Source organism: Solanum verrucosum, unplaced genomic scaffold (genome assembly GCF_900185275.1).
Source record: "Solanum verrucosum unplaced genomic scaffold, falcon-dt-bn FXZP01000058.1, whole genome shotgun sequence".
Lineage (NCBI taxonomy): Eukaryota > Viridiplantae > Streptophyta > Magnoliopsida > Solanales > Solanaceae > Solanum > Solanum verrucosum.
The window spans coordinates 1,100,024-1,115,005 of NW_026020303.1; the positions used below are offsets into that span (position 1 = coordinate 1,100,024).

At 28.9% G+C, this 14,982-nt stretch overlaps 1 protein-coding gene and 1 pseudogene across 1 annotated transcript; both read right to left on the minus strand.

Annotated features, from left to right (window-relative positions):
* Positions 1–11,818: 11,818 nt before the first annotated feature.
* On the minus strand, positions 11,819–12,609 carry LOC125835027 (uncharacterized; annotated as a pseudogene).
* A 68-nt stretch (positions 12,610–12,677) lies between these two features.
* On the minus strand, positions 12,678–14,066 carry LOC125834999 (uncharacterized). The gene is made up of 4 exons (XM_049514142.1): positions 13,791–14,066; positions 13,071–13,579; positions 12,757–12,904; positions 12,678–12,692 (listed from the first exon to the last, which is right to left on the minus strand). Exons 1-4 carry the CDS (start codon positions 14,064–14,066, stop codon positions 12,678–12,680), a joined length of 948 nt encoding a protein of 315 aa, XP_049370099.1.
* Between the last annotated feature and the right edge of the window lie 916 nt (positions 14,067–14,982).

The window sequence follows — 14,982 nt, forward strand, 5'->3', positions numbered from 1 at the left end:
CGTGTTTAAAACATCACAGTGTGTTTATCATTCACATAATTCTCTTTCTAAGAGGTGTTTTTAATGTAAGACTTCTATTCACGTTCATATCATTCGATGGATTTTTTTAAAATTATTTTTAGTCATGAAGTTGTTCAACTACAACTCAAGCATTGATCAATCGTCTTCAATAAATTTGTTCAACTATAACTCAAGCATTGGTTAGTTGTCTTCAATTTGATGATATTTCGTTTGTGTTTTCTACAATATTAATTTGACATGATTATATTATTTTTTATTTTGTTTATTATTATAAAATTTAAATTATTTGATCCACGACGTTTGGTTAGAAAACTAGAAAGGAAGGAATCATTTCATTTATCTTAAATTACAATAATAACATGTATTATGTGCAGTTAGATTCTACGTACGTTGATGAAGTCATAACATTAATGAAATTCAAAAATTCGAAAGAAAATAAATATGCACGTTATTTCATTATTTGTAATGTTTTAATGGTTCGATTTATTTTTTATTATTGAATAATCAAAGATGCCATTCATTTTCTTAATTTTCTCTTCCTGTTTGATATACTTCAAAAACAGCTTACAGGGAGCAAGCTTTTGGGAGCATATATATATTTAGCTATATAGCCACTTGTGCCATTTCATGTAAGTATTTTCTTTGCTTATTTTAAAGTGTTATCTCCGTTATAGTTTTTCTCTGTTTTCTAACGACATCTAAGTGACAAGAGTCAAAATAAATAGTTCTCAAGATTTGTACGTGTCCATGAATAAAGTTAAAGTTAGAAAATTAATTAATTTCTTAGAAGGTAATGCATTCACTTCATTACCTCGAATGCTAATGAATTATTTTTCTATATCCTTTTACTTACTGTTTCTCTACTATGGATTATAAGAAAATAAATATGTTGATGAGCATATTAATTAAATATGTATTTATAGTTGAGATAAGAATTTCTAATTTAAATCCATAAAATTTTAATCTTGAATTTTTCAATAATAAAAAAGTAACTAATATAACATAAATTTATTGGGTAATTGATTGATGACTATATGTAATTGTGATGGACTATTGTAATGTTGCAACTAATGACAATTATCTCCGAGCAATATTATTTTAACAATTGGATGCGCGTAATCAGAGACCAAGACCTTATGCAATTGTTGTATGTAAGGTTTAGTCAAATCATAATCCACCTTTATTATTGACCAATTTGTAGAGACACTTCTCTCATATTATGTATTTTTTATTGCTTTAAAGAACGCTTAGAGTCGATTTGATCAGAAAGCTGAGAACTGAAGCATTTCATATTTGTGAAGATATTCAAAATATATTTAAAGGTTGATCATCTAAAGTCTGAAGATTAATGTATGCAAATCATACTTTGCAAGGTTTGAATGAAGCTCAGAGATCTCAAGCATTTTTTCAAACTCTTACAACAAAATTTAGAATTTGAAAAGTAATAAATAAAATGTAATTATTTATATTTTTACGTTTTGGAATATTTTTTTAAAAATGAAAACTGTGCTTTAATTTTTTTGGGCTCTTTTTACAAAATCAAATTTGACATTGTATTTAAGTTTATTCGTATTTGTTGTGATTTTGGAACTGTTCTACCCTGAATGATGAGGGAACAAATATGAAAGACAATTGACTTTTGATATGCTAATTTTAAGTTGACCCACGAGTTGCATTGAAGAATAATTGTTGTGAGCATAAATTATAACTTAATTATTAGTTGAGTTACTATTTTTCTTTTTATTTTTTATATTAAAGTGTGTATGCAAATAACTTGATAAATTGTTATAATTTTAAATTTCTCTTCTCTTATTTTTTTTTTTTAATTTAACAGCGATATTCAGACATGGTTGCTACACTTCATCTTAATTAACCCATTAACAGAAAAGATAAAATAAGAGAGAAGGAAAAGTTTTCATATGAGGGAGAAAATGCACACTTAATTATCAATATATGCTACAGTTATATAATAAAATAATAACTATCCCATCAATTCACTTATACAAAGTGTATTTTTATGAAAATGATATATAACTCTCTTTATACACTAAAAATCAGGTTTGGAACCTATTTTTATGTTATGTTATTATATTTCTATAAAATACGCTTAAAAGTTTACTTTGTTAAATCAAATTAACTAATTCTTATTCGAATCGGAGATGGTAAAATACTTTTAAATTAAAAATCAAAGTTATATCTGGATAGTTGGTTTAAAAAATATCAATTAAAATGAAATTATATAAAAAAAATATGTATAGCTTATATTAATTGCTTACAATTTTGAATTTTGAGCGATTAATAGGAGAAGTAAAAAGTGACACATGTCAGCACTATACAAATTCAACAATTTTAAAATTAAAAAAATAATTTGAAATTCTTTTATACATGTATCTTAAATTAACCAAAAATAAATAAAAAGAGTAGCCAACAAAAAAATTCTTTTAAAAATAAATATTACAAAATTGTATTTTGCAAAAAAAAAAAAAGGCGCATGTAATTGTAGTTAATTATTTTAAAATAGTCATCAGTTTTAAAAATGAGTAATTTTAATTAATTAAAATTATTTAAAATTAGTAATTTTTATTTAAGATAAAAATTAAATATTAAATTTTTGACTAATCTATTTTGAATGATCTATTTTAAAATTAAAAATTAAAAAAATTATTTATTTAAATAAAAATGGTGATATAAGTAGGCAGTTTTAAAACTTCCCATTACATTCCCACTCAAACACAAACTCTAAAATCTGATTAATTAAAAATTAATAAATAAAACAAATTATATTACACAAATTTTAAATTTTAATATTTATATAAAGATAAAAATTAAAAATTAAATATTTAATGATATTTTTTAATAATTATTTTTAAAAGAATCTTTTAGTTGGTTACTCTTTTTTTTTTTTTTTTTTTTTGGTTAATTTAAGATACATATACAAAAGAATTTTAAATTATTTTTTGAATTTTAAAATTGTTGAATTTTTGTTAGTATCTTATTATGTTAAAAGAAATACAATTTGTGTTATATAATTGGTTCAATTTACTAATTTTTACTTAATCAGGTTTTAGAGTTTGTGTTTGAGTGGGAATGTAATGGAAAGTTTTAAAACTGTCAATTTAGATTCTCATTTTTATTTAAATATATAATTTAATTATAAAATTGTATTTTGCAAAAAAAAAAAAAACACATGTAATTACAGTTAATTAGAGAGTACGTTATACTTTTCCTTTATCAAATTTTCCAGAAGAAAAAATATAAAGTAGATTAGATAATAAAATAAATAATCCATTTTAAAACATTAGTTGATGAAGTAATACTTATATACAATGTGAAAATTAATAATGAATGACTTTTTTATGTGATTTGAGTGAGGGATTTTGTTTAGTTTAATTTTGAATTAATAATTTTATATGGCTATGGCATCATATGATGTAATGTATAATTACTATATTATTTCTCCGTTATTTTAGTCTATTAAGAAGTTCCATTATCTTCTTTAGAAAATTCATATCTATTTTAATATAGTTCAAATCAAAATTTAAAATATCTAATAAACACATTGAGAAAATCGATCTTATATAGTGTTTGTACTAACTAAGTTTAGTTTTACCTTTAAATCATTTTTTCTATTATAAATAGTAAAGAATATTTCGAATAAAACATATGTTAAATGTATCTAATATGGAACAACTATTTTTAGTAAGATGATCAACTAATATGGAACGGAGAGAGTATTATTTAAATATATCACAAAGTGAATAATAATTCTTATTAGTTATTTTTAATTTAAAATGATTATATTTTAAATGTATGCGCAACGCGCGGGTACGTATACTAGTTTGTATAATAAGATCTGTATTTGTATAATTATAAGTGTATATGACGAAAATATATGTATTTATATTTATAAATACACTTTTCTCTCACTTTATAAGTTACAAACATATTTTATACCGAAATGTATAAAATGGCTAATTGTATATCGAATTAGATGACAAAAAAGGGTATATTTGCTGTGAATTACAATTAAAATAAACTATGGCTATAGCATTTAATTTGAATTAATAGTTTGCTATTTCATACAATTTTCCCTAAATTTTTTAACCAATCAACACTAATTAATTAATTTAATTAGCATATTGTCTCTAATTAGCCTATTAAAAAACTTGTAGCTACTTTTAAGGAATGAAAAAAAAGAAGTTATCCCTTAATTAGCCCATTAAAAAAAGGTTACACCAAATTTAAAGAAGGGAAAAAAATATTTTTTATCTTTTAATTAACTCATTTAAAAAAATGTGATTATTTTTAAGGCATGAAAACATATTTTCAATCCCCAATTAACGCGTATTAATTATGAGCAACTTTCACATATAGCAAACACAAAATTCATATTTGTATGCTATAGCAAACTTTGCATAATTGCGCTCCATAGCAAACATAAATATGTATATTTCGCTATACATATACAAAAGAAAGCAGTTGTATAATCTGCTTTGGTATATATATACAAAAAGATCAATTATATAAAGTGAGAGAGACGAGTGAGCGAGCGAGATCTGGGAGAGTGGCGAGTGAGATATGGGAGAGGGGAGAGAGGAGAACGAAAATATATGTATATATACAATTTTCACGCATTTTATACATTTGCGTTTTTGTATAAAGTGAGAGAGGGAAGTGAGAGAGCGAGATCTGGGAGAGTGGCGAGCGAGATCTAGGAGAGGGGAGAGAGAGGAACGAAAATATATGTATATATACAATTTTCTCTCGCTTTATACAAACACAAACACATTTTATACAATTTGCGGTTTTTGTATAAAGTGAGAGAGACGAGTGAGAGAGCGAGATCTGGGAGAGTGGCGAGCGAGATCTGGAAGAGGGGAGAGAGGGGAACGAAAATATATGTATATATACAATTTTCTCTCGCTTTATACAAACACAAACGCACTTTATACATTGCGTTTGTATAAAAAACGAGAGAGGCGAGGGAGAGAACGAGAGGGCGAGCGAGGTTCACCAAGAGAGAGGTTAAATAGCAATAGTTTGCTATGGGGTACAATTAAATCAAACTATATTTATAGCATTTAATTTGAATTAATAGTTTACTATTATATACAATTTTCCCATTAATTATCAGGTGATTAGCAATAATTAGTCAAATTATAAAAAATGATGATTTTTATTAGAAACCGCAATACCTATACACACATTATATTTATTTGTATACATAAAAATATTAACAATTATAGTTGCAATTACTAATACAAAAATTAATATACTATATGTATACATAAATTTGTTCAAAAAATTGATGTGTAAATTTAGTTGATGTATATGATAACTGTAGTATGTATACATAAATTATTTTGAGCAACTTTTACATATAGCAAACATAAAATTCATATTTGTATGCTATAACAAAGTTTACGTAATTGCGCTCCATAGCAAACATGTTATGACTAGGCTATTTCGCTATACATATATACAAAAGAAACAATTGTATAATTCGCTGGCTCCTCTTCATATTTGTATAATTTCGCTGGCAGACCATTTGTATAAATTGTTGTCAGTCTCTCATTTGTATAAATCGTTGAGAGTCTCTCAATTTAATTTTATGTGTTTGTACATCTGTATAAAATTTGAATTTGTATACAATTGAATCGAAATAAAACGTTTGTATATCAAATATCGTTCTCTCTCTCGCTTTATACAAACATAAATTATACATTATATTTTGTATAATTTGTGTTTGTATAAAGCAAGAAAGAGAGAAAGGCAAAAGAGAACTGGACAGGGGAATATTTGTATTGTATAATTATAAGTGTATAGGACGAAGATATATGTATTTGCATATGTATATACAATTTTCTCTTGCTTTATACAAACAGAAACACAATTTATACATTTCTGTTTGTATAAAGCGAGAGAGGCGAGCGACAGAGAGAGCGAGCGAGAGAGGGAGAGTGGCGAGCGAGAGTTTGAGGGAGAGAGGCGATTGGCAAACAGTTTGCTACAGGGCACAATTAAATCAAAGTGTGATTATACCATTTAATTTGAATTAATAGTTTGTCATTATGTACAATTTTCCCAATTATTTTTTGCTTATATACATAAAACTATATTTTGTTTATATACATGAGAATATCAACAAAACTTATAATTGTAACTAAAAACTGTATACATAAATAGATTCATTTTGAGGAATTGACATGAATATATAATATTCAATATAAATTGACATAAAACTGTCCAAAAATATTTTGCAAAATATGGCCTAAAACAATTGATACAAAGTAGAACGATGCCTAATTTTAAGAATTGATTTTTTTTTACCAACCGACATTAATTAATTTAAGGGATAATTGTACATAATGGCAAACCATTCGTGACTATGCTATCATAGCTGGGCTAAAATGTTCAGACAATGAGAATTTTGTCTTTAATACTAAAGAACCAAACATGATTATTCTTCAGTATTTTGGTGTCGGAAAAGCCATTGCCAAGAAACAATTGGTTGACAATTTTTCTAACAAGGTTTGGGGGGATAGTGATGATGATGCTGTGAAGTTTGCTATATTGTTCTACATACATTCATTCATCCTTTCTAAAGAACCAACAATTACTGTAATTGATAGAAAAGACTTTGCTTTAGTTGAATCGGGCAAATACATTGACTACCCATAGGGCAAAAAGCTTTTGACCTTCTGATTCAACATTTGCACAACAAGATTAAACATGATGGGAAGTATTACTGGTTATATGGTTTTTCACTTGCTTTGAAAGTATGATTTTATGAATGTTGTTTGAATTTTGGTGAGGATATTGTTGTTAAAGTATCTGACCACATCCCTAGGATCCTCAACAGGAAGACAAAAAAAGATTTCCCTCGTCTAGAGTACTTTGCGTAGGGCATGTTCAGAGACGATAACAATCTGGTATGCACTATATAAATATATGTATAAGCTGTTTATGCTCTGTATAAATATAGTATATCTATAACTGTATAAATATATAATTATATAAATATATGTATCAGTTTGTGCTCTAGGAAAATATATGTATAAATGTGCGCCCTATATATATATATATATATATATATATATATATATATATATATATATATATATATATAAATATACATGTAAGTCTGTGAACTGTATAAATATAGAGATCCCATAAATATATCTATAAGCTTATACATTGTATAAGTATACATATAAGTTTGTGCAATGTGTATATGTATGTATAAGTTGTTCACTGTATAATTTTGTGCATTGTTTATGTATAAATTTTTGCATTTGTATAAGAAAATCTTTTGTATGATGTTCATTTAGAAAAATACAATTGCACAAAATTATACAAATGCATACATCATAATTGAATGGTTTATTAATGAATATGTCAATATGAACGTGTCTATAATTTGCCGCTTATTTTTCAGAATCTAAGTCCAACTTCAATGGAACTTAAGATTCTTGAATTGCCTCCTGAGTATGTTCAATCAGATCAATCTCCAACAGAAATATCATCTGTAAATAATTCGGATGATGATTTTCAGGATCCTCCACATCCAAAAATTAACAAGGGAAAAGAAAAAGTTGATACTTGTTCGTCTCCTCCTAAAAAGTAATCAAGGCATACAGTCACTCCTATTCAGAATAAGACACCACCCAAGGTTATTTCAAAGCAGCCTTGTTTAAGAAAATCTCCTCGACATGCCAATGTTCCAAAAAGACCCAAGTCACCACTTCTAAAGAGGCAAGCTAAACAACGTGCTAATGTTGCTTTCTATACAGGCATTAAGCAAAATGTTGAGATTAAATCAAGTGTTGCTTCTGAAATACCATCCACCAGCAAGTCACCTGATTTTAGTATTGCGTGATGAGTTTGATCAATTCAAAATATCAATATTGATTTTTTTAATTTTCTTTTTATTCAACTACTATTTAATTTGTATATTTAACATTAAAGTTACCTATATATGTCCAATTTCAGATGGAGAAACAGTTTACTGATTTAAGGAACTTAATTGAAAAGAACTTCAAAGTTGTATTGGATTCTATCAAAACCAAGAATGCGGAGGCTAAGATTTGTTAATAGAGATCAATACATAGATTTTATACATAAAAATACAAATATACAATTAATGTTTTCACTTCAGGGCGATGGTGTAGAAGTTACACATAAAGTGCCAACAATCAGTGTCGATCAATTCGAAGAACCTTCTCGACATTCACCTTCTGAATTGAGCTGTCAATCTGTTTATAATAATCTAAATGATCAAGAGGTATTATACTTATTTATCTTGTTGATCATTCAAAATTTTATGATGTTTTGTATATAATGTATATTTTCTTAACAGTCCTATCATTTAATTCAGAAGTTAGTATTCACCAGTCACATTTACAGTCTCCAGCTGGACACTCAGGATTTATCCCTTTAGATCAACAATTCAACACTCCCGAGCCACAAATAATTTATTAATTTTGTGTTATAAATAACATTATCAATTGCTATATACAAATAAACTAAACATACATATACAATTTAAATTTTTTCAAATAAATAACATACATATACATATACGTATACAAATATGGTCAGTACACATATACAATTAACTAACTATCCAACACGTGTATAGTTGTCAGTTGTATAATTTAATATCAACATTCAATTTGTATAACAAATTGTATAATTATGTAGACATAATTATTATTAACATACCAAGTGATATTTGCTGCAGGTTCACAACAATTCTGAGGCTCCAATCACTTTTGAGGTTCAGAACACATCAGAGTTTTCAAACATTTCTGAGGTTGAAAACACTTCTGAGGTTTGAATTTGTCAATAACTGTTTTTTTTTTATAATATACAAATAGTTGTTTATATTACATCTATTATATATTTAGAAGGAGGATTGTCAAGATGTTCCAATTGAAGTTAACAAAGAGGGATCCCAATTCATGAATGATCAAGCAAACTTCAACAATTCATCATTTGTATGTAGTTCTCAATTTTTATCTTCATAAATTTGACTTTATAATTGTATATAATTTGATCATTTGAATTCTTTTTTGTTTATTATTTATACAATAGCAGAATTTATTGAATGTTATATACGATCAAACTGAAAAGATGGAAAAAGAAAAATTTACAGATACAAACAAACCAGGATCATCTGATGCCAATAAATTAGTTGTTGAAGAAGTTTTGATGTGTCCAACACCTTTTCAGATGGTACATGATGACCAATCAAACCTTAATCCAGAAAGAAGCATGGTGTTACATCCTTTGTTAGCTGTAGACGAGCACACACCATTACCAATTCCTAGGGAAAGGCGTCTAGGCCCATTCAACACATCGCCTTATGTGACATTATTTGGATCAGAGTCGGGTACAACAAAATTTATTGTTTACACAATAATACAGACATACCAATAAATGTTAGTCTTATAATGATTATCTATGACTTTATACATTTCAGGTAGTTCATCAAGGTTTCCTTTCACGTTTGATTTGAAACATCCATTTGTTTCAATGTCGTATGTGGATCTTACAACTCTGTATATGCATTTCTGGAAATGGTTAAATGAAGGCCTGCTTGTTAAGCATAACACAAAGTAAATCGTTTTGTACTTACTAAATATACAAATTTAATTATATATACGTATATTTGTATAAAGCTCTACTTTGATTTTGATTTTGTTAGGAAGGACAAAGAAGAGCGATACAAAAAGAAAAAAGGATGTCTTACAAATGTGGTTCATTTTGAAATTGTCACTGTCCAAAATAAGAATTGGTTCTATAAGCTTGCATACAAAGATCAATTACTTGATGACTCGGTAAGCGTGATATTATTTATTTCATTATACAATTGATATATTCGATATAAGTGACAATTTTATACAAATTATAACTACTTATTTTTACAACACATAGATGTCATTTTGTATTACATACGTAAAACAACCAAGTACTCTGACAACAACACATTCAGTTTTATCAGTGCCAATTGCAATTTTAATAATTTGATTCACAACATTTGGGATGCTTATTGTAACTTTGAAAGTAATATCAATAGGGACGGTACGGAAGAGTCGATTCTTGAGTACATTAATGGATACAAAATGCATGTTGCTGCACCTTGGCACACAGTTGATAACATTCTCATTCATGTTAATGTCAAAGAGATCTTTCACTAGATTTTGATTGTTGTGTCCGTTAATGATAGATGTATACCGATCTATGATTCTTTTAATGGTGGTGCACTACACGATTCCAAAGTTGAAAATGAGATCAAGAAATATGTACAACTTATTTTCAGGTATCTATCTAAGTTTGGTTTTTACGGAAAGAAAGACATTAACATATCTTCACACCTGAAATATAAGTCCCACTCTGAATTTGACTCATTTGAAATGATTTATGCCAAGGATATACCACAACAAACTGAAGGAAGCTTGTAAGTTTTATTATGGTTATATTTCTATTGTTATTGTTAATTTTATAATGACCATAAAATTTGATGTGTTTTATTTTCAGCGATTATGGATATGTTGCTGCTTATGTAGACCATATCAGTAATGGAAATGGGGTTCCAAATTTCTTTGATTCAGAGTTCACACGTATTCGATATGCTGCATTATTGTGAAATTATGGAATGCAAAAGATCCAAGTCGATGCCACTAGTGACAACGAGGCACCAGAAAGGCCAATCAGGTTCACAGGGATTGCGATAGCAGTGAAAGGATCACAATTAATTAAAACAGTAGTACTAAATTTCTGTTTTCTTTTGTACATGTAAATGACATGCATAATAACTTTGAATGTTTTGAACTTTCCAGTTTTTTGGTTGTAATATACTCGTTTGATCATTCAAGTCTTTCACTTCTTTATTTTTTGTTAATTTCATTATATATGCAGTTTAACACTTTAATAATTATACAAACCAACTTATACAATGTATATTTATATATTAACTGTATAAATCTAGGAGTATATTTTATGTTGAGTGTGTATATATATATATATATATATATATATATATATATATATATATATATATATATTTGTCAGGCTTATACAATCGTTCATAAAGTATAAATATATAAACCACTTAAATAACAACATATATTTATACATTAACTGTATAAATCTAGGAGTATCTTTTATGTTGAGTATATAAATATACATTGTTAGGCTTATACAATCGTTCATAAAGTATAAATATACAAACCACTTAAATAACAATGTATATTTATACATTAACTGTATAAATCTAGGAGTATGTTTTATGTTGAGTACATAGATATATATACATTGTTAGGCTAATAAAATCGTTCATAAAGTATAAATATACAACCACTTAAATAACAATGTATATTTATACATTAACTATATAAATCTAGCCAGCTTATACAATCGTTCATAAAGTATAAATATAGAGTGTACGTATACATTTTTTGTTCAAAAAGGGGAAAATATTTCAATAGAACAAATACACATAGAATTATTTGTACTAGCATACATACAAAGAGAATAATATGTTCAATATAACTTATACATATACAATTTCTGTATATGATGGACAATATATACAACAACGATTACTCATACTATATACAAGAGAATGAATACAAAAAGAAGAGCAAAAATGCTCACTGTTAATAGGACATAACAAATTTATTCCATCATCACTATTCCAACTCATATAGTTTTAAACACAAAACCAGTTGCGAATAACATTCAAGTATCTATAAAATCCAATATTACACTCTAATATAATCGAAAGAGCTCATTAAACTTCTTGAGGCCTGTTTCTACATGAACGCCTATTGTGACCTGCAACTCCACATGTGCTACATGTATGCTTCCTTTTGAGACCAAGCAATTCACGTGTTATTTTTGTACGAGGTTTCTTTTTTGACCTTCCTAGAGGTCTTTTGACTTTTGGATGCCGAACTTCATCATACATTATGTATTCAGGTATCACCCATTCTACTACATCAGGCAATGGATAAATTGGTATCTCATAAATCTTCAAAACTGTCATTGATTTATACAAATCCGAGCAATATCCATCAGCTACTAGACTTTTCCGCTTCAGTACAGCCCAAGCATGTTCACATGGTATTTCTTCGTATTGAAACTTTTCACAGCTGCATGTTTTATTCTTTAAACAGACCACAAAAATCCTATCATCATCAGTCACATTGTGTATATATTCAGTTGACGGCATAATCTTTTTCATACAAACATATTTATGTATATGTATAAGTTTATGCAATTGTATATGTATTAATTCTAACTGTGTATATAACTTTATACAATTTTAAAACAATTAATTACTGATTAATCAATATTAGATATACATAAAACATACCCCCATTCGTGTGCTCATTGCTTCATTTTCGATCAGTATATTCTGAAATTTTTCAATCAACGGAGTAAATGTGCATGTTGCTTCATGTTTGTTGTCATGATTCCATCTCCCAAACATCAGTCTAACCTCTTTCAGAAAATTTAAAATTGATAATCCCTCGCAGACACTAGTGCAACATTTATACTCTCTACAATATTAGACGTCATAGCCCATCCCCGATGAGTACACCTAGACCGCTTATCATATCCAGCTAGCTCCAAATATTCTTTAACACCTATATCAACCTTTTCTACAGTATCCAGTAGCCTATCAAACTTAAGTTTATTGCATGTCTTTGCCATTGTATAAAATACAGGACTTAGCTCCTTGGAGGATTTTCTAAATTTCTTTTCAACATTACCCCACAAATGCCACATACAAGCATAATGCGATACATTATTATACACTCTTGTCACTGCCTTTATAATGCTCTCATTTCTATTAGAGACAACACACATCTTACTCCTTTTCCCATAAGCCTCCCTTAGTTGTACAAAGAACCAAGTCCAACCGACGTCATTTTCTTAATCAATATACCATAGGTCAGTGGAAAAATATGTCCTACATTTTTTATTTATATACAAATTAACATAAAATAAAAAATATACATTCAAAAACACACTAAAACATACCTGCTCCATCCATTGTACTTGCAGCCATAAACGTCCCATTATACTGTCCTCTTAGGTGACTTCCATCAACAATGATTACAGGCCTGCAATGATCAAAGCCTTGTATGAAACTATTCAACGCAACAAAAAGATATAAGAACTCATTTTTGTCGATTTTCTTCAGACGTATATGCGAGCCTGGATATGTAATATGCATCATATACAAGTATGCAGGAAGTTTGTTGTAAGATGCAGAAGTGGTGCCCCTCAAGGAAATCAAAGCCTTCTCTTTAGCCCTCCAAGGCAACGAGTAATTAACATCAACTCCCAGATATATTTTCACATCACTCCGAATATCAGAAGGTGTATATTTTCTCTTGTGATCAACAAGCTTAGGCTTAACAATCCCACCAATCAGCATGCTTGTTGAATGTTTTTGTGAATATACTTTATCCTTCAAAGGACAAGTATGATTTGTATTAAATGCTCGGATCCTAAGCATTCCAGACTTGGTTGATATTTGATGCTTTCATTAACCACTCATATTCATCAGAAATACATTCCAGCGTATAACTACATCAACAAATAGAGCATAACACATCAATATACGAATAATTAAAACAAACTATTTACCTGATTGCATTTGACCTCACTGTCCTATATTGAAATCTCTTTTCAATTGTATATTTTTCCATCATAGATTTTAAAGTGTCTTTGTCCTTATACACTTGGTCAACCTCCACATACTTATTACATGGATCTGAAATGACTCCATCGCAGCTCCCTGACCCCAAAACACAAAACGGCTCTACCAATTCAGCAATTGTCATCTGCCTAGTATCAAATTCAGCAATACCATCTATACAAATAGATCTAATTATACCCTTCTCTTGATTTGAACTTTCATACAATTTAGTGGTATTGTTACTATTATCCAGTTTGCTTATACAAATTGGATACTTGTTGAAGTCATTTGCAGCCTTTTTAAGCATGATATACACTCTAACACCCATGTCGTTGTGAATCAACATTGGTGTGTTGCTTTCTTCAACCTTATACTCAATTTTTAGCTTAATCACTGTTTTGGAGCTTATGAACCTTGAATGATCATTTTCGATCAAAAGTTCAAGAAGATGACATCGGAATCCAATTCTGACGATTTCATCAGCTCCGAAAGGGTCATTTTAAGCTAGTAACACGGTCGACATGACTCCCGAGATTTTCAGTGTGAGTCGGTGTGATTAGGCGTTTTAGCCTTTGAATTTTGGCTTAAGTTTGACTTTGGTCAACATTCTGAGTAAACGCGCTCGGATGAGAATTCCGTCAGTGCAGTTAGCTCCGGAATGTCGAGTTTGGTCTAGATTGACCCTTCTTTTGTGTCCCGAGGTTTTTGATATCTTTCCGAGCCCTTTTGTGGGTTTTGGCTTAAAATGGCCTTTGGAAGTGGGACCCACTTTTTATCGAAATGACCTCTGATGGAAATTTCGACTGCGCCGTTGAGTCTGGATTATCAAATTTGGTATGGTTGCATATCTTGTTTGCGTGCACGGGGTTCCGAACGAGATCGGAGCACCCCGTCGGAGTTTAAGGTTTTGAAATTATTGCAGATTTTCTGCAATAAATGCAGAAAACCAGCAACAATTCCCAAAACTTCAACCTCTCTTAACTCTCTCACCTCTCAACCGATTTGGGCGATTCAAAAGGCAAAGTTGTGAGATTTTTCGAGGGCAACGCGTTGGTGAGCTTGGATAGTGGTTTGGGGTTCCCGTTTGAGGTAATTTCGCGAAAAACCTGACTGCAGTGCCTTTTCGAATCCTTTTTTTTGGTATTTTTGTTTTGGCCATATCTCACTCATTTTAGCTCGGTTTTGGGTGATTCGAAGTCCCACGTGTTGAGAATTGTCGTGGCTTCATTGTAGAGTGTTCAAAG